Source organism: Pan troglodytes, chromosome 3, assembly GCF_028858775.2.
Source record: "Pan troglodytes isolate AG18354 chromosome 3, NHGRI_mPanTro3-v2.0_pri, whole genome shotgun sequence".
NCBI classification, from domain to species: Eukaryota; Metazoa; Chordata; class Mammalia; order Primates; family Hominidae; genus Pan; species Pan troglodytes.
The window spans coordinates 1,625,082-1,650,032 of NC_072401.2; the positions used below are offsets into that span (position 1 = coordinate 1,625,082).

Consider the following 24,951-nt stretch of genomic DNA (forward strand, 5'->3'; position numbering starts at 1 on the left):
TGACGTCCCGGGTCCGACGGGGCTGGGGTCGGTGGAGCTGGGGGTCCAGCGGGGCAGCCCAGAGGCCCACAGGCCCTTTTGTGTCACCTGCACGGGCCGCGGGCGGGGAGAGCAGACTGCGGCGCTCGCACACACGCAGCGGCCCGCGCATGCGCAAGACCCTTCCCGCGGTCCCGCCCCCGACCGCGGCCACGCGCGGACGCCGGCGCGCACGCGCACTCGCACACAAAGCCGGCGGCCCGCGGGCGCGCGCTCGGTCCGCCCCCGCGCCCCCCGCCCGCGCGGCACCAGCCCCGCCCCGCCCCCGCCCGCGGCCGGAAACGCGCGCGCGCGCGGCCTTACCAAGCGGCAGGCCCTTGTTGAGCAAGTGCGAGCTGCCCATCGAGAGGCGCGAGCGGCCGCGGGCCCCGACCACTCCGGCGCGCTGCGCCGCCGCGAGCCCGGCGCGTGGGGCGGCCTCGGCGCCGTCCGCTGCTCCGCCCGCCCGCCTGCGCCTGGCCGCCGCCGTGCCGAGTCTCCGCCGCGCCGCTGAGCCGCGCTCCAACGACCGCGCGGGCGGGGACACGGCGGCGCGCGCGGGCGGGGCCTCGCGGTTGGTCTCCTGGTTCCCGGCACGGGCGGCGCACGGACTCACGCGGGCGGCTCAGGGCCCGCCCGGCCGGGACGCGGCTGCGGGGCGGGGCGGGGCGGGAGCCTGGCGGGAAGCTCGCGGGGCTGCAGCCCGGCGGAGGCCCCGGGCCTGGTGTTCCGCACGTTCTAAACCGCCTGTCCCCGAGGAAGTCGGGCAGGGTCGGGCCGGACTCAGCGCCGCTGGCGGGAGCGCCGTCCGCCCCGAGGACCCTGCGGGACGGCGCCGGGCCCGGAAGCCGAGACAGGGCCGCCCACGTCAGCGCCTGGCGCGGGCCCGAACGTAAATGGCGCTCCTCCGCGCCGCAGCCGCAGACGCCCCGCTCCCTTCCCGCCCCGCCAGCTGCCGCCCTCCCGCTTTCGCTTCTCGCCCCGCGGCCTGGCCCGTGCGCCTCCGAGGCTGGCCAGGGGCACCGAGGCCACGGGCCCCCCATCGCCCCCACCCGAGCCCTGATTTACCGTCCGAGAGCCGGCGGCACATGGGACCCCGAGAGGAGAAGCGCGCCCGCCCCAGTGCGTCCCCAGGCGGGGGGGCCCCGACTCCTGGAGGGACCGCGTCCTGCCCGGCCCGGGAAGTTCAGGGCTGGAGAACCCCTTCCCCGACCCCATTTCTCTTTTAACAAGAGTAGGGTTTGTGGCCAACCAACGTCCTGACAGCTCAGCTCTGCTTTCCCTTTAAGCATTAATATCAAAGCCCTGCCTGCTACCGCTGAAGCCCCGACCCGGGAGGGCCCGAAAGTCCCTTCAGGGAGAGGCCGCACTGGGCCTGCTCACCCAGGGGCTGCCCCTGCAGACTCTCCCGAGGGGCCCAGGGATATTCCTCGCGCCGCGAGTGGACGCTTCCATCCACCCCATGGGGAGGGCCTCTGCGCGTGGCTACTCTGAGCCCTCTGGAATGCTGAGATAGTTGCATAATTTCAGAAACCACGGCATAGAGACGGAATGATGCAGACTCCTATCCGCGAGACACCTGCTGTAATTTCGCTGTGGTTCGTGAGGACGCGTCCTGGGCTGCCCTGAGAAGCCTACGTCTCCCCTTCGAGGCCTGGGAAGACCTCCGACCACGCTGACAATGCTGGGCCCTCAGCCAGACCTGCCCTGCGTGCCACGTTCTGTTCTGAGATCGGGCTGCCGAGCTGTGGCCTGGAGGAAACCTGGCAGGTGTCACCAGAGCTTTGGGGAGGGTGGGGCCCTGTCGGGGAAGCCCAGTGGGAGTCATGAAGGAGGGAACACGTGTGGAGCCCTTGTAGGGGGAGGGGCAGCCCTGCAGAGATCTAAGAAAAAATTCCAGAAAAATGAGCAGCAACCTCCAAGGCCAGGCATCGGTGCAGGGGACAAGGGGTCGTAGCTGGAGGGGCCTAGGTGAGGCTGCCGGGAAGGGACTATGTGGTTGGTGGAGTGCACAGGCAGGGACTTCACTGGACTTTCCTGTCTGCTCGGCATGGACAGGCAGCCCAGGAGAAGGCAGCAGGTGGCCGGGTGCAGGGACGTACCACCCCCACTTCCCCAGGGGAGCTGGGGTCAGACGAGTCCCAGGCACTCCATCCTCTGCAGCAAGTCAGGTTGTGATTTACTAGGGGGTGGTGAATATAATGGAGAGACTTCTGGGGAGGAATTCCTGGCTCCCGCGTGGACTTGCAGAGCTCAACAGGCAGCCACGTGGCTGAGTGTCCAGCAAACATCACATAAGGCTTTGGGTCCTGCAGGTGGGGCTGCCATGAGCAGCAAGCTCAGTCCAGAAGAGCAGTTCCTCTCCAGGATCCACTTCCTGCGCACTTTTATGTGCAGTGTAGCTGGAGCAGAGCTCCCCGGAATTCCACAGGCAACTGAGAACGGAGAGGGATGCAGGCCAGCCAGGGATCCAGCGTCTTCCCCATCGTCACTCTTCATGGCCTCCGTCTGCACACAGTGTTCGTTTGCACAGCTTGTCAGCGCGTTATCATGACTTCTATTTGGCACCGGCCCGTCTGTCCACTGTCCTGGCTTGTTCCAAGCGCTGCCTTCTCCAGCTGGGGTCCTGGCTGCAGAGCTGTCTGCTCCCCACGTTGGGCAACTCCAGCCAAGATTCCTACACCCAAATGTGACCGTGTTGCTCACGAAGAAGGCTCAGCTTTGCGTGTGCCCAGCCGTGTGCACAGCTCGTCCCAACTCCTGCGGGTGGCACCTGCCTCTCCCACCTCCAGTCTTTCCCCTGTGATGAGCAGATGACCACCGCCCTCCAGGGTCAGCGTTTGGCTGTTCGTGTGCCTGCCCACCCGCCTCCCTGTGCCTGGGCCTGCCCTGTGCCTGCACACAGGAGGGGCTCATGGCGTTTGCCCTACACGGATGGGCTGTCCTGGGAGCTACTGGACAGTCACCTTGGTGAGGATGCCAGAGGCATGGGCATTAGGTCCCCCCGGCCAGCCTCCGTTGCCACATGGGCTATTTTTGTCCATCGCGTGGGACAACCTAGTATTGGGGGAAAACTCAGTCCACTCTAAAGAAGCATCGGCGTTTTGGATGGACGAATGCTGCTTCATGCGACTCCATGTCAATGGACTATTTTATTCAACTCGGGTATTTATAAGTGTCTCCTCTGTGCCAGCCACGTGTGAAAGAAGAACTCCAAGTTACTGGACACCAGGACAAACCAGGTAGATCACTGCGTCCGGTTCCTCCTCTTTCTGCCGACTCTCCCGGGCAACCGTTCTGATTCCTGGCATGGAGTCGGGGGCGAGCTCATCAGTACCCAGAGCGCCTGGTGTGCAGCCAAAGGCCCCCATTTTATTAGTCGGTGTGTTCAGTATCACGCTCAAAACAAGGGCCACCCTATTACTTCACACACCTCAAATACAAAAAGTGCCTGGGAACATCGATGAGGTATTAAAGGAAACCACTGGTCTTGTCAGTCATGTACACACAGAAAAAAAAAAACAGTCATTTTTATTTTTATTTTTTGAGACAGAGTTTCGCTCTTGTTGCCCAGGCTGGAGTGCAATGGTGCAATTTCAGCTCACTGCAATCTCTGCCGCCCGGATTCAAGCAATTCTCCTGTCTCAGCCTCCCGAGTAGCTGGAATTGCAGACACCCATCACCACGCCCAGCTAATTTTATGTATTTTTAGTAGAGATGGGGTTTCACCATGTTGGTCAGGCTGGTCTCGAACTCCTGACCTCAGGTGATCCACCCACGTCAGGCTCCCAAAGTGCTGAGATTACAGGCATGAGCCACTGTGCCCAGCCGAAAACAACCAAGAATTTTTTAACAATAAAATGACCAGCAAGTAAACTTGAAACAAAAATGGACAAATATCTAAAATATTTTTAAATGTATGTATTTTAATTGGCAAATAATACTTGTATATATTGTTTACAACTTGTTTTAAAATATGAATACATTGTGGAATGGCTAAATCAAGTTAATTAACATGCATTAACTCACATACTTTTTGTTTTTTGGTGTGGTGAGGACACTTAACATCTACTCTCTTAGCAATTTTCCAGTCACCATGTCCTACTACAGATCCCTAGAACATATTCCTCCAATGTAACTGAAATGTTGTATCCCTTGACCAACATCACTGCCCGGCCCCAGCCCCAGGTAAACACCATTCTACCCTCTGCTTCTGTGAGTTCAGCTTTTCTAGATTTCACCTGTGAGTGAGATTGTGCAGCATTTGTCTTTCTGTGCCTGGGTTTTTTCACATAATGCCCTTGTGGTTCATCTATATTGTCATATATGGCAGCATTGTCTTCCTTTGTAAGGCTGACTGGTATACCATTGCGTATATACACCACATTGTCTACCTAAAATATTTTTTAATACAATCGCTGAAAACTGCCACATAACTTGTATAACTGCTGTAAGGCTTGGTTTTCAGCCATAAGATGGGAAGAGAAGTAACATCTACCTTGCAGGATGACTGCAAGCTGTAAAATGCCACAAAGCCCAGGGGAGCCCAGAACCGCCGCAGCAGGACAGGTCCTCTGGAAGCAGACAGACCTGCCTTGTTACTTTAGCCATCCAGAGTCCAGTTTAGCCAGTGATGAAATGAGTACAAAAGAACACCTTTCTTGTAGGATTGCAAAATGATACAGAGGATGTCTTCATCCATTCTGTGCTGCTATAGCAGACTCCTGCAGACTGGGTAACTGACAGCTTACAGAAGCTTGTTGGCTTATGGTTCTGGAGGCTGGGAAGTCCAACCTCAAGGGGCTGCATCTGGTGAGGGCTTTCTTGTTGCATCATCACATCGCAGAATAGCAGAAGGGCAAGGAGAGAGAGAGAAAAGAATGCTGAACCCACCCTTTGATAAGAAGCCCACTCCCATGATAACAGCACCAGCCCATTCAGGAGGGCAAAGCCCTCGTGGCTGCATCGCCTCTAAAAGGTTCCACCTCTCAAGATCATCACAATGACAATCAAACTTCATGAATTTTGGAGGGGACAATTATTCAAACCAGAACAGAGGGGGATGGCAAATGTTCTGAAAACAAGCCTAGAAATTGATCTTAGAAATGCAAAAGTAGATTTCCCCTTCTGTCTTTACCTGTGATGGTCTAACCCCAAAAGCCTCCCAGAACAGAACTTGTGAGCACAAGATAGAAACAACAAACTTGATGCAGAGCTGAGCTCACAAGGAGGTCAGGGATGTGACAGGAACCAGAGACAAACAGAAGGCTGAAAACCAGGTCTTAAAGTGTGAGAGCCAAAGGGCAGCAGCCCAGGAGAGTGTTCGTCTGGAGCCTCGGGGTTTAAGTCTCCACACTCACATGGGAAAGGAGACGAGGCCTCCCTGGATCCACGTGAATCAGGAACTGGAACAAGGGCACTCAAAGGGCTACGCCGTCAGGAGAGATGTGAATGAGTGTGCCCACAGGAACAGGAAGACAACAGGATGGTTCTGTGTTTGCCTGCCTGTTGTGGTTCTGTGAGACAGAAACAGTTTTGTTGACAATTGATAATCAGGACTCAGAGCCTTGTTAGACTTCAGGTATTGAATTTTTTTTTTTGAGACAGGATCTAGCTGTGTTGCCCAGGCTGGTCTTGAACTCCTGGGCCCAAGTGATCCTCCTACCTTGGCCTCCCAAAGTGCTGGGATTACAGGCATGAGCTACCGTGCCCAGCCTAGGTATCGAATTTTCACAGGTTTCACAGTCTAGGCCCTACCACCCCTGCAGCAAATAACTTGATATAAAACCTGGGCCCAGGCTAGTAATACCCTTGAAGCCCATGACAGAAGCAGGCACAGTGATAGAAGCAAAATCACGTAGACATTATCAATCTAGCCCCCTCCAATTCCTACCCATAAAGCCCAATGAAGATGAATTTACAATCATAAAGTACAAAACATGCCAAGAAAGAACCACATGAGGGAAGTCAGCAGATGTGTGAACAGCAGGAACGGACTCCCCCACCAAAGGCCTTCAAAAGGTGAATCAAGCAAAAAAGAGAACATTAATTAAACATGTTTAACATGGGTAAGAATTACAGGAATAAAAGAAGTAAATGAACAAGAATACGATTGCAAGGGAGTGGGAGAAGAATAGGCAGTTTTGAAGAACTAAATGGAATATCTAGAATGAAAAACCATGCTTGCTAAAATTAACTCAATGAGTTGAGTTTAAAAAGCAATTTAGACCCAGCTGAGAGCTGAATTTGTGGTATATGCAGAAATTACTTCTGATGCGAGGCAGAGCATGATGACAGAATGAGGAGATCCCAAACATCTATGAGAGTTCCATTCTGAATGATTAGAAGAATGAGGAAGCAACAGTATTTAAAAAGTTAATCACTAAGAAAGTTCTATACTTGATGAAAAATGTGAATCCTAGATTCAGGAACAGTGTGAGACTTGAGCTGGGGAAAAAAGATGAAACTACACTTCTACATTTAGGAGTAAAACTACAGAATACAAAAGACAAAAAAATTTTAAAGTGAAAAATAAAACCACTCAGATTACATCAAAAGCAGTTATGAAAGCAGCCTATCAATTACAATGATAAAAGCCAAACAATAGTCAAATATCGATTTTTTTCAAAGTCACAAGATAAAATAAGTAGTAACATAGGATTCTGTACATAGCATTATTTGTTACCTATTGGGGCATAACAAAATTCCCCAAAACTTTGCAGCTTAAAAAACATTCAGTATTTCACCATTGCCATGAGTCAGGAATCCAGGCGTGGCTTGAGTCCTCTGCATATTGGCTTCTCACCAGACTGCAATCAGGACAATAGCACAGTATCTGTGGTCTCATCTGAAGGCTTGCCTGGGGAAGTCTGCATCCAAGCTTACTCTTCGTTGGCTGTTGGGCAGAGGCACCCTCAGCTCCCAGCCATGTAGGCTTTCCCATGGTGCAGCTTCTATCAACAAAGCACGCCAGACAAGAGGACAACACACAGTCTTCTAGGAAGAAGAAAGCCACAATCTTTTTTTAAAAAGCAAAGCAATATTTATGTAATTGCCACTTGGTTTGAGAAGTAGAACGCTGTGTCAAAAACCCCTCCAAAGCCCCCGCCAGTAACTGCCCTCCTCCTCCTCCCCAGTGCAACCACTGCCCTCACTTCTGTCTTTTTTTCAACTTTTAAAAATTGTGGTAAAATGCGTATAACTTAAAATTACAACCTTAATCATTTTAAGTGTACAGTTTGGTGGTGGTAAATACACTCATGATGTGCAACCATCACCACCATGCATCTGTATAGAACTCTTTCCATCTTGTAAAACTGAAACTCTGTCTCCATTAAACAATAATTCCTCATTTCCCTTCCCCTGGCCCTGGTACCCACCATTCCACTTTCTGTTTCTATAATTTTGACTACTCTAACTACCTCATATAAGTGGAATTCTGTGGTAGTTGTATTTTTAGCAACTGGCTTATTTCGCTTGGTGCAGTGTCCTCAAGATTCATCCGTGTTGCAGCCTGTGTCAGAATCTCATCCCTTTTTAAGGCTAAATAGTATCCCATTGTTCATACCACATTCTGCTTATTCATTTATCCATCGGTGGGCACTTGGGTTGTGATATGGTTTGGCTGTGTCCCCACCCAAATCTCATCTTGAATTGTGGCTCCCACAATTCCCACATGTTGTGGGAGGGACCCAGTGGGAAGTAATTGAATAATGGGGGCAGGTCTTTCCCATGCTGTTCTCGTGGTGGTGGATAAGTCTCACGAGATCTGATGGTTTTATAAAGGGGAGTTTTCCTGCACAAGTTCTCTTCTCTTGTCTGCCGCCATGTGATATGTGCACTTCACCTTCTGTCATGATTGTGAGGTCTCCCCAGCCACGTGAAACTGTGAGTCCATTAAACCTCTTTTTCCTTATAAATTACCCAGTCTTGCATATGTCTTTATCAGCAGCATGAAAATGGACTAATACAGGTTGCTTTCATGTTTTAGCTATTGTGAATAATGCTGCCATGAACATGTGCATACAAATATCTCTTTGAGAGCCTGCTTTCAATTCTTTGGGGTATATGTGCAGAAATCTAGTTGCTGGGTAATTCTATTTTTAATTTTTTGGGGAAGCACCATACTGTTTTCCATCGTGGATGTACCATTTCACATTCCCAGCAACAGTGCAGAAGGGTTCCAGTTTCTCCACATCCTCGCCAACACTAGTTATTTTCTGGATTTTTTGTGTGTTTTTTTGTTTGCTTGTTTGTTTTATTAATATAGTAACCAACCTAATGGTGTTAGGTGGTATATCATTGCAGTTTTGTTTGTTTTTTGTTTTTTTTTTTTGTTTTTGAGACAGGGTCTCACTCTGTTTCCCATGCTGGAGTATAAGTGGTGCAATCATAGCTTACTGCAGACTTGACCTCCTGGGCTCCAGTGATCCTCCTACTCAGTCTCCTGAGTAGCTGGAAATACAGGCATACACCACCATGCCTGGCTAATTTTAAATTTTATTTTATTTTATTTTATTTTTAGAGATGTGGTAGGCGGGGGGGGTCTCACTATGTTGCTCAGGTTGGTCTTGAACTGGGCTCAAGCAATCCCTTAGCCTCGCCAAGTGCTGGGATTACAGGTGTGAGCCACTGTTCCCCAGCCTTATTGTAGTTTAGATATGCATTTGCCTAATAAATGGTGACGTCAAGCATTTTTATATACATATTGCCCATTTGAGTACTTATTTAGAGAAATGTCTATTCAAGTCATGTGTCTATTTTTGAATCAGCTTTTTGTTTCATTGTAGAGTTTTAGGAGTTTTCTACATATTAAGGATACTAATTCCTGATCACATACACAACTTGCAACTATTTTCTCCCATCTAGTGAGTTGCCTCTTTACTCTGTTGACATTGTTTTTTGCCTGTGCTTTTGTTGTCATATCCAAGAAATTATTGCCAAATCCAAAGTTGTATAGCTTTGTCTTATTATTATTTTTTAGAGTTTTACAGTTTTAGATTGTACATTTAGGTTTTTGTAGTTTGTATATGGTGTGAGGCAAAAGGTCCAACTTTATTCTTCTGCAAATTAATGTCCTGTTTTCCCAACACCGCTTGTCAAAAAGACTATTATTTTCCCCACTGGACGGTCTCAGCACCTTGTCAAAGATTATTTGACCATATATGTGAAGGTTTATTTCTGAACTCTGTGTTCTATTTCATTGACCTATGTGTCTGTCTCTATGCCAGTGTGGTACTGGCATAAAGATAGACATGTAGGTCCAGGGTACCACACTGGTATGACGACAGACTGTAGATTACTGTATTCTTGATCACTGTAGCTTTATAGTGAGTTTACCAGATTACGAAATTATTGATTACTATAGCTTTGTAGTAAGTATTGAAATCAGGAAGTGTGAGTCCTCTAACTTTCTTCTTTTCTTTCAACATTGCTTTTGCTATTTGGGATCCCTTGAGATTCTATATGAGTTTTAGGATGGGTTTTTCCATTTCTGAGAAAAAAAGGCTTTGTGGTTTTGATGGGGTAGAATTAAATCTGTAGATTACTTTGAGTACTATTGACATCTTCCAATCCATGAACATGGGATGTCTTCTTTATTTATTTATGTCTTCTTTAATTTCTTACCGCAATTTTTTTGTAGTTGTCAGTACAGAAGTCTTTAACCTCCTCGGTTAAGCTGATTCCTAAATATTTTATTTTATTCTTTTTGCTGTTACTGTAAGTAGAATTGTTTTCATAATTTGCTTTTTGGACTGTTCATTGTTAGCATGAACAATGTATTGATTTTTTATCCTGCTACTTAGCTGAATTCATTTATTAGTTCATTTATTTTTCATGCCTAATTGTTCTGGCTAGCACTTTTAGTACTATGCTGAATAGCAGTGGGGAAACAGGCACCCTTCCTTGTGGGTTTTTCGTATATGGCTTTTATTATGTAATGTTGAGGCAGTTTCCTTTTATTCCTAGTTTGTTAAGTGTTTTTCTTTAAATCATAAAATGTGTTGAATTTTGTCAAATGCTGCCACTGCATCAATTCAGATGGTTATGTGGGTGATTTTCCCCTTCTGGAAATGTTGTGTATTGCACTGATCCATTTTCAGTTGAGCCGTCTTAGTACTCCAAGAATAAGTCACACTTGGTCATAGTGTGTAATCCTTTTTTTAATATGCTGCTGAATTAGGTTTGCTAGTATTTTGTTGAGAATTTTCACATCTATATTCATCAGGGATGTTAGTTCTGTAGTTGTTTTGTTTTGTTTGAGACAGGGTCTTGCTCTGTTGCCCAGGCTGGAGTGCAGTAATGCAATCTTGGCTTACTGCAGCCTATACCTCCTGGCTGAAGCCATTCTCCTACCTCAGTTTCCTGAGTAGCTGGGACTACAGGCACATGCCACCAGGCCCAGCTAATTTTTGTATTTTATGTAAAGATGGGGCTTCCCCATGTTTCCCAGGCTGTTCTTGAACTCCTGAGCTTCCACCTCAGCCTCCCACAGTGCTGGGGCTGCAGGCATGAGCCACTGTGCCTGGCCCTGGTCTGTAGTTTTCTTTCTTTAAATTTTTTTTTTTTTTTTTTTTTTTTTTAGAGACAAGGTCTTGCTCTGCTGCCTAGGCTGGAGTGCAGTGGTGCGATCATGGCTCATTGCAGCCTGGAACTCCCAGGCTCAAGTGATCTTCCCACCTTAGCCTCCCAAGTAGCTAGGACTACAGGCGTGCACCACCACACCAGCCTATTTTATTCTTTTGTAGAGATGGGGTCTCAATATGTTGCCCAGGCTGGTCTTGAACTCCTGGTTTCAAGTGATCCTCCTGCCTCAGCCTCCCAAAGTACTTGGATTACAGGTGTGATTTACCACACTTAGCCCAGTTTTCTTTTCTCATAGTGTCTTCGTCTGGCTTTGGCATCAGGATAATGCTGGCCTCATAGAATAGTTAGGAAGTAGTCCTTCGCCTTCAGTTTTTCTGAAGCGTTTGAGAAGAATCGGTATTCTTCATCCAATATTTGGGAGAATTTGCCAGTGAAGCCATCAAGTCCAGGGCTTTTCTTTGTCAGATTTTTGATTACTGATTCAATCTCCACATTAGTTATAATTCTGTTAAGAGTTTCTATTTATTCCTGATTTGTTTCTCAGTAGATTTTGTGTCTCTAGGAATTTGTTCATTTCATCCATGTTATCCAATGTGTTGGCATACAATTGTTCATAGTACTCTCACAATTTTTTTTTATTTCTATAGAGTCAGTAGTAATGTGCCCACTTTCATTTCTGATTTAGTAACTGGAGATTTCCCTCTATTTTCTTAGTCCATCTAGTGAAAGGCTTGTTAATTTTGTTGGTCTTTCAAAGAACTAACTTTTGGTTTTACTGGTTTTTCTCTATTGTTTTTCAATTCTTTATTTCCTTTATCTCTTCTCTAACCTTCAGTATTTCTTTTCTGCTGCTAGCTTTGGGTTTAGTTTATTCTTCTTCTAGCTCCTTAAGTTGTAAAGTTAGGTTGCGGGTTTGAGATCTTGCTAGTTTTTTAGTGTAAGCATTTATAACTATGAACTTCCCCTGTGGCACTGCTTTTGCAGCATCCTGTAAGTGCTGGTCTGCTGCGTTTTCGTTTTCATTCTAAGTATTTTGTTATTTCCCTTGTGATTTCTTCTCTGGCCTATTGGTTGTTTAAGAGTGTGTTGTTTAACTTCCAGAAATTTGTGGATTTTTCAGTTTTACTTCTGTTATTGATTTCTAACGTTATTCTGTTGTGGTTGGAGAAGAGTTTGTATGATACCTACATTTTAAAATCCATTGAGACCTAATTTGTGGCCTAACAGATGGTGTATCCTGGAAAATGACTCATGCTTATTTGAGAAGGATGTATATGCTGCTATTGTTCTTGGTAGAATGTCTGGATGTGTGTTAGATCTAGTTGGTTTATTGTGTTGCTGCCCGCCGCTGCCCTACACTCCTCTCACCCAACTACGCATCCAACTCTGCTGAACAGCGAGCTAACACAGCACAGACTGCCCGCCCTACATGCCTCTCACCCAACTACGTGTCCAACTCTGCTGAACCCCAAGCTAACACAGCACAGGCTGCCCGCCGCTGCCCTACACACCTCTCACCCAGCTAGACTCGCGTCCAACTCTGCTGAACCACCAGCTAACACAGCACAGGCTGCCCGCCGCTGCCCTACATGCCTCTCACCCAGCTAGACTCACCGTCCAACTCTGCTGAACCACCAGCTAACACAGCACAGACTGCTCGCCGCTGCCCTACGCGCTTCTCACCCGGCTAGACTCGTGTCAAACTCCAAGCAGGCTGGTGAGACAGCGCTGCTACAATACAGGATACAGGAGCCAAGGGGACGGCGCACAGGGACTTCTGTGTAACCATTTGTGGCCTGGAACCCCAGAGCTAGTGTCTGGCAATGTTTGGGTTTAGACCTAGAGGTGATGGCTCCAGTCCTGCCCACTTTGCCCCATCCTCTGGGTCCTGAGCCTCCCCTGGGCCTTTGGACTCCTGCCAGTCCCGGCGGCAGGTGCATCACACTGTCGGGTTCCTAAGTGCCACAGGCCTGGGATCAGCAGGCGTGAGGAACGCCAGCGGTGTCCCTGGAAAGCAATCCCCGGGGCTGGGTGAGGCAGGAGGAGTGTGGCAGGTGGGGAAGCTGGATAGAGGTGGCCAGGATGGGAGCTGTGCTCTGTGGGCCATGAGAAGGGTGGAAGGACTTGGGGGCAGCGAGAGATTTTGGGTTTGTCTTCATAAGGGTCATTCTCGCTGCTCTCAGAGGGGGATTGAAGGAGCAAGGCAAGGAGACACAGTGGCGTTCATGGTCACGGGGGAAGGGCTGCTTTCCAGTGGTAGGGCTGAGAAGCGGTGAGGAAGAAGCCTGGGGTGGCGGGTGGCTTGCACTGACTCTGGGCTGCGGTCCTACCTAAGATCCAGGGAGGACGGGGTTTCTGAGGAGACCTGGGGAACAGGACACATCCATGGAACCCCCCGGTGGAGGTGGATGGCCGATGAGCCTGGGGCCCAGAGGCAGCACTTGAAGTCACAGGAGCTAAGAGCAACAGTGGGTAAGCGAGGAGAGGGGTCAGAGAAGCGTGGCCTGGGTCAGAGCATGCCTTCCAGGGAGGTGAGTGAACCTAAGGGGAACCTGGCAGGAGGAGGGATGAGTAGGGTCTGCAGTAGAGACAATGGGGCTGGCAGGGCAGAGTTCGGGCAACGCGGACCTGCCTGGGGAGAAGCGGCTTGGAGCCGATGTGGACGGGTGCACATCCAGTGAACCACAGTGTCAGGGCGTGATCCCCGGGGTGGGGAACGTGAGGACCAGGAGGAGGGGCTGTTTGAGCAGGGAATTGGGTGCAGGGACCTTGGGCGCAGGTCTGAGGAGGGAGATATGGGCGACCCCTTCCTCTTCTCACACCGGGACCCCGGGGTGTCGCTCGTGGAGGATGGGGGATGGGATCGTTTCTTCATCCGTGCATCTTTTCAGGGATGTTTCTGTTGTTTCCAGGTGTTTTCGTTTTTTGTTATTTCAAAGAAATCTGCAAACATTTGCACGTAGGTTTTTATGTGAATGTAATTTTTGATTCTCTGGAACAAGTGTCCAGCTGTGTGATTGCTGGGTTGTGAAGTAAGCGTATGTTTCACTTTTTAAGGACCCGTCAGACTGTCTCGCCAGCGTGGCTGGACCAGCTCACCTTCTCACCAGTGATATGTGAGAGCTCTGCATTCTTGCCAACGTTTGGTGTTGTCACTATTTTTAATGTTATCCGTTTTAGCTGTTCTAATAGGTAGGTAGTGATCTCTCTCATTCGGGCTTTCCTTTGCATTTCCCGCGTGACTAGCACCGTTGGATGTCTTTTCATGCGCTTATTTGCCATCTGTATCCAGCTGTCTCTCAGTATCCATGCGGATTGGCTTCAGGGCACTCCTCAGATACCAAAATCCCCGGATGCTCAAGTCCGTGATGTAAAATGGCACAGCATTTGCACATAACAAAGTATTCGCCCGTGTACTTTAAACCACCTTAGATTATTTATAATACTGAATGCAATGTAAATGCGATGTAAACAGTTGTTATGCTGTATTGTTTAGAGAATAATAACAAGAAAAGAGTCTATACATGTTCAATACAAACACAATTTTTTTTTCAAATATTTTGGATCCGTGGTTGGTAGAATCCACATATGCAGAGCCCGTGGATACCGAGCGAGGACTGTATTCTCTTTGGTAAAATTCTTCTTGTCTTTTGCCCATTTACTATTTGGGTGGTGTGGTTTTTTTGCTGTTGAGTTTTGAGTGTATATATTCTAGACATAAGTCCTTTATCAGATGTGTGGTTTGCAGATATGCTCTCCTAACATGAAACTTGTTTTTTCATCCTCCTACCAGGATTTGTACAGAGCAAATGTTTTTAACTTTGCTAAAGTCCAATTTACCAAACATTTTATTTTATAGGTTGTACTTTCAGGGTCATGTCTAATATCTCTCAGCCAAACCCTAAGTCCTAAAGATTTTCTCCTATGTCTCCTTCTAAAAGTTTTATAATTTTACATTTAAACCTATACGATGATCAATTTGAGCTAATTTTTGTTGAAGAAGTGATGTTTAAATCAAGGTGTTTTTGCTTTTTGTTTGTTTGTTTGTTTGTTTTTTGCATACAGGTGTCCAATTGCGCCAGGACCATTTGCTGAAAAGACTATCCTCTCCATTAGATTAAGTTTTCACCTTTGTCAAAACCCAGTTAGTTGCACTAGCACGGGTCGACTTCTGGGCACTCTATTCTGTAACATTGATCAATGTGTCTTTTCCTCCATGAATACCACATAACCTTCATTACTATGGTTATATATAGAGTAAGTCTTGAAATGGGACATACTGATTTCTCCCATTTTATTCTTATTTTTATTTATTTACCTATTTATTTATTTTTTTTTTAGGCAGAGTCTCACTCTGTCACCAGGCTGGAGTACTGTGGCGCGATCTCAGCTCACTACAACCTCCGCCTCCCAGATTCAAACAATTCTCCTGCCTCAGCCTCCTGAGTAGCTGAGATTACGGGCGTGCACCACCACGCCCAGCTAATTTTTTGTATTTTTAGTAGAGACGGGATTTCACCATATTGGCCAGGATGGTCTCAATCTCTTGACCTTGTGATCTGCCCACCTCGGCCTCTCAAAGTGCTGGGATTACAGGCATGAGCCACCACGCCCAGCCTCTTATTTTTATTTTTTAGAGACAAGGTCTTGCTCTGCCACCCAGGCTGGAGTGCAGTGGCACGATCATAGCTCACCACAGCCTCAAACTCCTGGGCTTAAGTGATCCTCCCATCTCAGCCTCCCAACTACCTAGGACTACAGGCGTGGACCACCATGCCTGCCTAATTTTTTAAAATTTATTTTTGTAGAGACGGACTGTCACTATGTTGCCTAGGCTGGTCTGAAACTACTGGCCTTAAGCAATCCTCTCACCTCGGCCTCCCAAAGTGCTGGGATTACAGGCATGAACCATTGGACTTGGCCCATTTTATTCTTTTTCAAAATTGTTTTAGCTATCCTGGTTCCTTTGCGTTTCCATACAAACTTTAGAATGAGCTTATCTGTGGGGTTTTTTTCTTTTTTTTTTGAGGTAAAGTTTCACTCTTGTTGCCCAGGCTGGAGCACAATGGCACGATCTTGGCTCACTGCAACCTCCGCCTCCTGAGTTCAAGCGATTCTCCTACCTCAGCCTCCCAAGTAGCTGGGACTACAGGCACGCACCACCACACGTGGCTAAGTTTTGTATTTTTAGTAGAGACGGGGTTTCACCATGTTGGCCAGGCTGGTCTTGAACTCCTGACCTCAAGTGATCTGTCTGCCTTGGCCTCCCAAAGTGCTGGGATTACAGGCATGAGCCACCACGCCCAGCCAACCCTCCCACTTCTATTAAATAAAATGTCTGGGGAGCTGAATTTGGGCTGAGCTCCTGCACTAGACCCCAACAGACCAAACTAAAACGTGCTACATGGCACATAATCAAACTGGAACTTTAAAAAGAACCACAGGATGCCAGGCATGGTGGCTCACACCTGTAATCCCAGCACTTTGAGAGGCCAAAGCAGGAGGATCACTTGAGCTCAAGACCAGCCTGGACAACACAGTGAGATCTCATCTCTACAAAAAATCAAAAAATTAGCTGAGGGTGGTGGCACACGCCTGTGGTCCCTGCTACTCAGGAGGCTGGAGTGGGAGGATCCATTGAGCCCAGGAGATGGAGGCTGCCGTGAGCCATGACTGAGCCATTGTGTGACAGAGCAACAACCTGTCTCAAACAAACAAACAAACAAACAAAAAACACCACGAGAAATCCCCAAACGGGCCAGTTTTCCAAAAACCAGAAGATCCATGGCAACCAATCAAAAGAGGCCCAGTCAACCCAAGCCGGCATAATCAGGAAGTCAATCCATACAAGGAAAATAGCCTCAGGAGAGCCGGGCTGCTTGTGCTGTGATGGTCCTTGCTACTGAAGCTGCCTTGTCATGGCTGGTCAGCTGCCATGCCCAAAGGAGCTCCTGTCTGTTTTGCAGGCTGGGTGCTGCCCAGTTCATGAATTACTAATAAAAGACAATTAAGTTGGGTGTGTGGTGCACACCTGTAGTCCCAGCTACTCAGGAGGCTGAGGTGGGAGGATCGCTTAAGCCCAGAGCCCTGGCAACCTAGCAAGACTCCATCTCAAAACTCAATTTGCTGAAATTTTGTTCTTTGATGGTTTCTATCCTTAAAACAGAACCAGCTGGAACCCTCTGGAAAGTTCCAGAACCACCAGCATCAGGGTGGCCAAGACGTGGGCACTGCCAGACAGGGGACCATGTGGGGCCAGAAGAAATTATAGGACATAGCAGGTCTCAGACATGACCAGAGACTGCTGCCAGTGGTGGAAGGCTTCCCTGAGCGTGATGACCTGGCCACTCCACAGGAAGCCTCCACACCCAAGGTTAAAGGTGTCCAGCTGCGGCCAGGGTTCCGGGGTACCTGTGGATCCCGTGACGTGGCACCGAAGATCTGAGCTGTGCAGAGGAGCTGCACCACAGAGGCCAGGTTTCCGTGTGGAGAACGCGCATAATGGGAGGCCTTGAGCTGAGGCCCAGTCCCCGACCCCCACCCCCACCCACCAGCAGGGGATTCTCCTCAGGGCCTCACAGAGCACCACGTGGTGTCATTGCTGGTCCTGCCATAGCTCCCAGGACCAATGCTTCCCAGAACTCCCTGCTACATAAATACATCCGGTCCCTTTCCCTCGAGATCTTGAAAAGTGAAGACTTCACTTGGCAGTAACGGTAAAACATTTCAACATGGTAAGTTGTCATTTTATGCACACATGGAATGGTGGCCCATAAAGGGCCTGGGGGTCCAATATCCTACATACTGGACTCCTCATTAGTCCTCTGAGTCTTCTGTTCCCCAACACACTGCATTGGGATCAAACTGAATTTGCAGCCAGGCATCATAGCTCATGCCTGTAATTCCAGCACTTTGGGAGGCTGAGATAGAGGATCACTTGAGACCAGGAGTCCAAGACCAGCCTGGGGAACATAACGAGACCTTGCCTCTACAAAAAAAAAGTTTTAAAAATTAGCCTGGTGTAGTGGGCATGCTTATAGTCTTAGCTACTAGGGAGGCTGAGGTAGGAGGATCACTTGAGCCCAGGAGTTCAAAGTTATAGTGAGCTAAGAGTGCATCACAGCACTCCAGCCCGGGCAACAGAGCAAGACCCTGATTCTAAACACACCTATACACACACACACACCCCACCACCACCAACAACAATGAAAAACCCTGAATTTACATCCTTCACGATAAAGTGATAGCTTCTGTGACATTTGCACAGAATTCTGAGTAAAGTTGCCTTTTCAGTCACATCTGTTAATGTTGACAAGACATAATCTAAAAATTAAGAGGATGAGAATAGAAGGACCACTTCCCTTCTAGTGACCTCCCGGACCACACCAAGCACCAACATCATGAGGATCCAAGGAATCTCTGGAAAGTTCTATCTCCAGAAGATACCCTGAGAATACTTAGGCCCTCCCAGACCACATGAAGAACCAACGTCATAAGGATCCAAGGCATCCCTGGAAAGTTCCTTCTCCAGAAGAAGGATCCAAGGCATCTCTGGAAAGTTCCATCTCCAGAAGATTCCCTGAGAACACTTAGGCCCTCCCAGACCACACCAAGCACCAACATCATGAGGATCCAAGGAATCTCTGGAAAGTTCTATCTCCAAAAGATACCGTGAGAACACTTAGGCCCTCCCGGACCACATCAAGCACCAACGTCATAAGGATCCAAGGCGTCCCTGGAAAGTTCCTTCTCCAGAAGAAGGATCCAAGACATCTCTGGAAAATTCCATCTCCAGAAGATTCCCTGAGAACACTTAGGCCCTCCCAGACCACACCAAGCACCAACATCATGAGGATCCAAGGCATCTCTGGAAAGTTCCCTCTCCAGAAGATTCCCTGAGAAGACTTAGGCATGATCTTAAATAAATATTCCTGTTGTTTAAAAGGCCTTAAATTCCTCATATTTAAGCTGTTGGGAGTCCCTTGCAATTCCATATACACTTGAGAGTCTACTTTTATTTCTTTGAACAGGGCTGTTGGAATTTTGATAGGCATTGTGTTGAATCTGTAGATCACTTTGGGTAGTATTGACATCTTAACAATATTAAGTCTTCCTATCCATGAATATGGGATGTCTTTCCATTTATTTAGGTGTTCTTTAATTTCTTTTAGCAATCTTTTCTATTTTCAGCATACGAGTCTTTCACCTCCTTGGTTAGACTTATTCCTGAGTATTTAATTCTTTTAGATATTGTTGTAAATGGCATTGTTTACTTAATTTCCTGTTTGAATTGTTCAATACTGATGCACAGAAACAAATGAAGTTTGCGTGTTGATCTTGATGTGTTGATCTTGTAACTTTGCTGAATTTATGAGCTATTGTACCTTCTTGTGGGTTCTTTTGGATTTTCTATATGTAGGATTATGTCATCTTCAAATAGAGATTGTTTTACCACTTCCCATCCGTTTGGGTGTTTTTCATTTCTTTTTTTGTCTATGTAGGGGCCAGCCCTACAGGGTCTGTGGGGTTTTCTCCCCATGTGTGGAGACAAGAGATTGTAGAAATAAAGACACAAGACAAAAAGATAGAAGAAAAGACAGCTGGGCTCGGGGGACCACTACCACCAAGACGTGGAGACCGGTAGTGGCCCCAAATGCCTGGCTGTGCTGTTATTTATTGGATACAAAGCAAAAGGGTAAAGAGTGTGTCATCGCCAATGATTGATAAGGTCATGTGAGTCATGTGTCCACTGGACAGGGGGCCCTTCCCTGTTAGGTAGCCAAAGTGGAGAGAGAGAGGACAGCTTAGGTCATTATTTTTTCTATGCTCTTTTTAGAAAGATCAAAGACTTTAATACTTTCACTAATTTTGCTACTGCTGTCTAGAGGGCGGAGCCAGGTGTACAGAGTGGAACATGAAAGTGAAACAGGAGCGTGACCGCTGAAGCACAGCATCACAGGGAGATGGTTAGGCCTCCGGATAACTGCGGGCGGGCCTAACTGATGTCAGGCCCTCCACAAGAGGTGGTGGAACAGAGTCTTCTCTAAACTCCCCTGGGAAAAGGGAGACTCCCTTTCCTGGTCTGCTAAGTAGTGGGTGCTTTTCCTTGGCACTGACGCTACAGCTAGACCATGGTCTGCTTGGTAATGGGCATCTTCCCAGATGCTGGCGTTACCGCTAGACCAAGGAGCCCTCTAGTGGCCCTGTCCGGGAGTGACAGAGGGCTCATACTCTTCTGGTCACTTCTCACCGTGCCCCTTCAGCTCCTATCTCTGTATGGCCTGGTTTTTCCTAGGTTGTAATTGTAGAGCAAGGATTATTATAATATTGGAATAAAGAGTAATTGCTACAAACTAATGATTAATGATATTCATATATAATTATATCTATGATCTATATCTAGTATAACTTTTGTTATTTTATGTATTTTATTACACTGGAACAGCTCGTGCCCTTGGTCTCTTGCCTCGGCACCTGGGTGGCTTGCCGCCCACAGTCTAGCATTGGTACAACTTCCAGTATGCTGTTGAATAGTAGTGGTGCGAGCCTTGTTCCTGACCTTAGGGGAAAAGCTTTCAATCTTTCACAACTGAGTATGATGTTAGCTCTGTGTGTGTGTGTGTGTGTGTGTGTGTGTGTGTTTGAGACGGAGTTTCACTCTTGTTGCCCAGGCTGGAGTGCAATGGGTGCGATCTCGGCTTACTGCAACCTCCGCCTCCCGAGTTCAAGCAATTCTCCTGCCTCAGCCTCCCAAGTAGCTGGGATTACAGGCATGCACCACCACACCCGGCTAATTTTTTGTATTTTTAGTAGAGACTGAGCTTCTCCATGTTGGTCAGGCTGGTCTCGAACTCCTGACCTCAGGTGATCCGCCTGCCTCAGCCTCCCAAAGTGCTGGGATTACAGGCATAAGCCACCACCCACAGCCATGTTTTGTTTTTGTTTTTGGAGACAGAATCTTGCTCTGTAGTCCCAGCTGGAGTGCAATGGCACAATCTTGGCTCATTGCTACCTCCACCTCTTGGTCTCAAGTGATCTTCCCACCTCAGCCTCCCAAGTAGCTGGGACCACAGGTGTGTACCGCCATGCCCAGCAAATTTTTAAATATTTTTTTGTTGAGAGACGAGGCTTCACTATGTTGCCCAGTCTGGTCTTGAACTCCTCGGCTCAAGTGTTCATCCCAACTCAGCTTCCCAAAGTGCTGGGATTACAGGCATGAGCCACCATGCCTGCCCAGCTATGGGTTTCTCATAATACCCTTTATCATGTTGAGAAATTTTGTTTGCATTCTTAGTTTTCTGAGCTTTTCTCTCTTAAATCATGGAAGGTATTAGATTTTGTCAAATACTTTTTCTGTGTAAATTGAGATAATTATGTGGATTTTTTTCCCTTAATTCTATTAATGTGGTGTATTACATTGATTGATTTTCTCATGTTGAACCATCCTTGCATTCCTAGATAAATTTAACTTGGTCATGATGAATAGATGAACAATCCTTTTAAGATGCTGTTGCATTCAATCTGCTAATATTCTGCTGAGGATTTTGCATCTGTATTTGTAAGTGGTATTGGTCTGTACTTTTCTTTTCCATGAATGTCTTTATCTTGTTTCAGTATTAGGGTAATGCTGGCTGCGTAGAATGAGTTAGGAAGTGTTCCTCCTGTTCAACTATTTGGAAACATTTGAGAAGAACTGGTATTAATTTTCCTTTAAATGTTTAGTTGAACTAACCTGTGAAGCCATATGGCCCAGGACTTTTCTGTGCTGGAAGGTTAATCAGTAATTTAAAGCAAATCACTGATTTAATCTCTTTACATGTTATAGGTCTGTTGGGATTTTTTACTTTTTCTTGAGTCCATTTAGGTTAATGTGTGTTTTAAGGAATTTGTTCATTTCTCCTATGTTATCTAATTTGTTGGAATACAATTGTTGACATATTCTCTAATAATCCTTTTTATTTCTATAAGGCCATTTTCACATCTGGTTTCACTTCTGGTTTTTATTTGTGTCTTCTCTTTTTGTTCTTTGTCAGTCTACGCAAAGGTTTATCAATTGTGTTGATATTTTTTAAAAAATCAAATTTTGGTTTTATTAATTTCCTCTTTTTTTTTCTTTTTTTGAGACAGGGTCTCTCTCTGTCACCCAGGCTTCAGTGCAGTGGTGCAATCATGGCTCACTATAGCCCCGACCTCCCAGGCTCAAGTGATCCTCCCACCTCCAGTCTCCCAAGTAGCTGGGACTATAGGCACATGTCACCACACCCTGTTTCACCATGTTGGCTAGGCTGGTCTCAAACTCCTTGGGCTCAAGCGATCCTCCCACCTTGGCTTCCCAAAGTGCTGGAATTACAGGTATGAGCCACCACACCTGGCCTGTATTTTCTCTATCTCTTCTCTATTATTTTCTTGCTTCTGCTAATTATTATTTCCCTGCTTCTGCTAGCTTTGGGTTTAGTTTGCTCTTCTTTTTCTAGTTCCTTAAGATGTAAGTTAGGTTATTAATTTGAGATCATTCTTCTTTTTTGTTATTGTTGTTGTTTCTTTTTTTAAATTTAAATTTTTATTTTTATTTTACTTTATGTTCTGAGATACATGTGCAGAATGTGCAGGTTTGTTACATAGCTATACATGTGCCATGGTGGTTTGCTGTACCGATCAACCCGTCATCTAGGTTTTAAGCCGTTCATGCATTAGGTATTTCTCCTGATGCTCTCCCTCCCCTTGCTCCCCACCCCCGATGGGCCCTGCTGTGTGATGTTCCCCTCCCTGTGTCCATGTGTTCTCACTGTTCAACTCTCACTTATGAGTGAGAACATGCAGTGTTTGGTTTTCTGTTCCTGTGTTAGTTTGCTGAGAATTATGGCTTCCAGCTTCATCCATGTCCCTGTAAAGGACATGAACTCATCCTTTTTTATGGCTGCATAGTATTCCATGGTGTATATGTGCCACATTTTCTTTTTTTTTCTTTTCTTTTCTTTTTTTTTTTTTTTTGAGACAGAGTCTCGCTCTGTCGCCCAGGCTGGAGTGCAGTGGCGCAATGTTGGCTCACTGCAAGCTCCACCTCCCAGGTTCAAGTGATTCTTCTGCCTCAGCTTCCCAAGTACCTGGGATTACAGGTGCCCGCCACCATGCCCGGCTAATTTTTTTTTTGTATTTTTAGTAGAGATGGGGTTTCACCATGTTAGCCAGGATGATCTCAATCTCCTGACCTCGTGATCCACCCGCCTCGGCCTCCCAAAGTGCTGGGATTACAGGCATGAGCCACTGTGCCCGGCCACAAGCCACATTTTCTTTTTCCAGTCTATAACTGATGGGCTTTTGGGTTGGTTCCCAGTCTTTGTACTCTTCTTTTTAACATAGGCATTGATAGCTATCAGCTTCCCTCTGAGTGTTGCTTTTACTGCATTCCCTAAATTTTGGTATATTGTGTTTTTATTTTCATGTATCTCTAATTATGTTCTCATTTCCCTTGCAATTTCTTCTTTGACCAACTGGTTGTTTAAGAGAGTCTTATTTAAAATAATTTCCATAACTTTGTAAATTTTTCAATTTTCCTTCTGGTACTGATTTCTAACCTCATACTGTGATGGTCAGAGAGATTCTTTTGTATGATACTGTATTAGTCAGGGTTCTCTTAGAGGGACAGAACTAATAGGCTATATTAGGGGAGTTTATTAAGTATTAACTTACACAATCACAAGGTCCCACATTAGGCCATCTGTAAGCTGAGGAGCAAGGAGAGCCAGTCCGAGTCCCAAAACTGGAGAATTTGGAGTCTTATGTTCGAGGGCAGGAAGCATCCAGCACAGAGAAAGATGTAGGCTGTGAGGCTAGGCCAGTCTCAACCTTTCATGTTTCTCTGCCTGCCTTATATTTGCTGGCAGTTGATTAGATTGTGCCCACCAGATTAAGAGTGAGTCTGCCTTCCCAAGTCCACTGACTCAAACGCTAATCTCCTTTGGTAACACCCTCACAGACATACCCAGGATCAACACCCTGCATCCTTCAATCAAGTTCACACTCAGTGTCAACCATCACAGATATCGATCCTTTCTAATCTACTCAGGCCTAACTTGTGGCTAATATATGGTCTATCCTGGAGCATGTCCTGTGCACACTTGGGTTTTCTTGTTGGGCGGGGGTTCTGGATGTGTGTATCAGGTATCATTGGGTTTGCTGTTGGGTGGGGTTCTGGATGTGTCTATTAGGTTTCAGTGGGTTTTACTGTTGGGTGGGGGTTCTGGATGTGTCTACTAGGTTTCATTGGGTTTTGCTGTTGGGTGGGGGTTCTGGATGTGTCTATTAGGTGTCAGTGGGTTTTGCTGTTGGGTGGGGGTTCTGGGTATGTCTGTTAGGTTTCAGTGGGTTTTGCTGTTGGGTGGGGTTCTGGATGTGTCTATTAGGTTTCAGTGGGTTTTGCTGTTGGGCAGGGGTTCTGCATGTGTCTATTAGGTTTCATTGGGTTTTGTTGGGCAGGGGTTCTGGATGTGTCTATCAGGTTTCATTGGGTTTTGCTCTTGGTTGGGGGTTCTGCTTGTGTCTATTATGTTTCATTGGGTTTTGCTGTTGGGTGGGGGTTCTGGATGTGTCTATTAGATTTCAGTGGGTTTTGCTGTTGGGTGGGGATTCTGGATGTATCTATTAGGTTTCAGTGGGTTTTTCTGTTGGGCGGGGGTTCTGCATGTGTCTATTAGGTTTCAGTGGGTTTTGATGTTGGGCGGGGGTTCTGCATGTGTCTATTAGGTTTCAGTGGGTTTTGCTGTTGGTTGGGGATTCTGGATGTGTCTATTAGGTTTCAGTGGGTTTTGCTGTTGGGCGGGGGTTCTGCATGTGCCTATTATGTTTCAGTGGGTTTTGATGGGCGGGGGTTCTGGATGTGTCTATTAGGTTTCACTGGGTTTTGTTGTTGGGCTGGGGTTCTGGATGTGTCTATTAGGTTTCATTGGGTTTTGCTGTAGGGTGTGGGTTCTGGATGTGTCTATTTGGTTTCATTGGGTTTTGCTATTGGGTGGGGGTTCTGGATGTGTCTATTTGGCTTCAGTGGGTTTTGCTGTTGGGTGGGGGTTCTGCATGTGTCTATTAGGTTTCACTGGTTTTTGCTGTTGGGCGGGGGTTCTGGATGTGTCTATTAGGTTTCAGTGGGTTTTGCTGTTGGGTGGGGGTTCTGGATGTGTCTATTAGGTTTCACTGGTTTTTGCTGTTGGGTGGGGGTTCTGGATATGTCTATTAGGTTTCATTGGGTTTTGCTGTTGGGTGGGGGTTCTGGATGTATCTATTAGGTTTCATTGGGTTTTGCTGTTGGGTGGGGGTTCTGCATGTGTCTATTAGGTTTCACTGGTTTTTGCT

The 24,951-nt window shown here is 47.0% G+C and overlaps 3 protein-coding genes across 11 annotated transcripts in view; 2 read left to right on the top strand and 1 right to left on the bottom strand.

Moving 5' to 3' along the window:
• Window positions 1-1,428, bottom strand: part of CTBP1 (C-terminal binding protein 1) — a 38,218-nt gene extending 36,790 nt beyond the window's left edge. For 3 of the 8 annotated variants that reach the window (XM_024355947.3, XM_024355949.3, XM_024355948.3), the window contains exon 1: window positions 343-557. In XM_024355947.3, coding sequence (XP_024211715.1) covers window positions 343-382 — 40 coding nt within the window. In that variant the 5' untranslated portion in view covers window positions 383-557. Of the gene's footprint in view, window positions 1-87; window positions 183-342; window positions 559-1,086 lie in introns of those variants that run through there. The other 5 variants (XM_054683688.2, XM_054683684.2, XM_024355946.2 and 2 more) reach the window with 4 other exon arrangements.
• Window positions 1,429-1,888: 460 nt separating this feature from the next.
• Window positions 1,889-2,720, top strand: LOC738860 (DNA damage up-regulated protein). Its single transcript, XM_054683690.2, has one exon. The coding sequence runs from the start codon at window positions 2,012-2,014 to the stop codon at window positions 2,570-2,572; it is 561 nt and encodes a 186-aa protein (XP_054539665.1). The 5' UTR covers window positions 1,889-2,011; the 3' UTR covers window positions 2,573-2,720.
• A 267-nt stretch (window positions 2,721-2,987) lies between these two features.
• Window positions 2,988-24,951, top strand: part of MAEA (macrophage erythroblast attacher, E3 ubiquitin ligase) — a 92,360-nt gene continuing 70,396 nt past the window's right edge. The window contains exon 1 of one of the 2 annotated variants that reach the window (XM_063808570.1): window positions 2,988-3,260. Coding sequence is in view for 1 of the 2 variants with exons in the window: in XM_054683681.1 (XP_054539656.1) it covers window positions 21,775-21,957 (183 nt within the window). In the remaining variant the exon portion in view is untranslated. Of the gene's footprint in view, window positions 3,261-21,728; window positions 21,958-24,951 lie in introns of those variants that run through there. The other variant, XM_054683681.1, reaches the window with a different exon arrangement.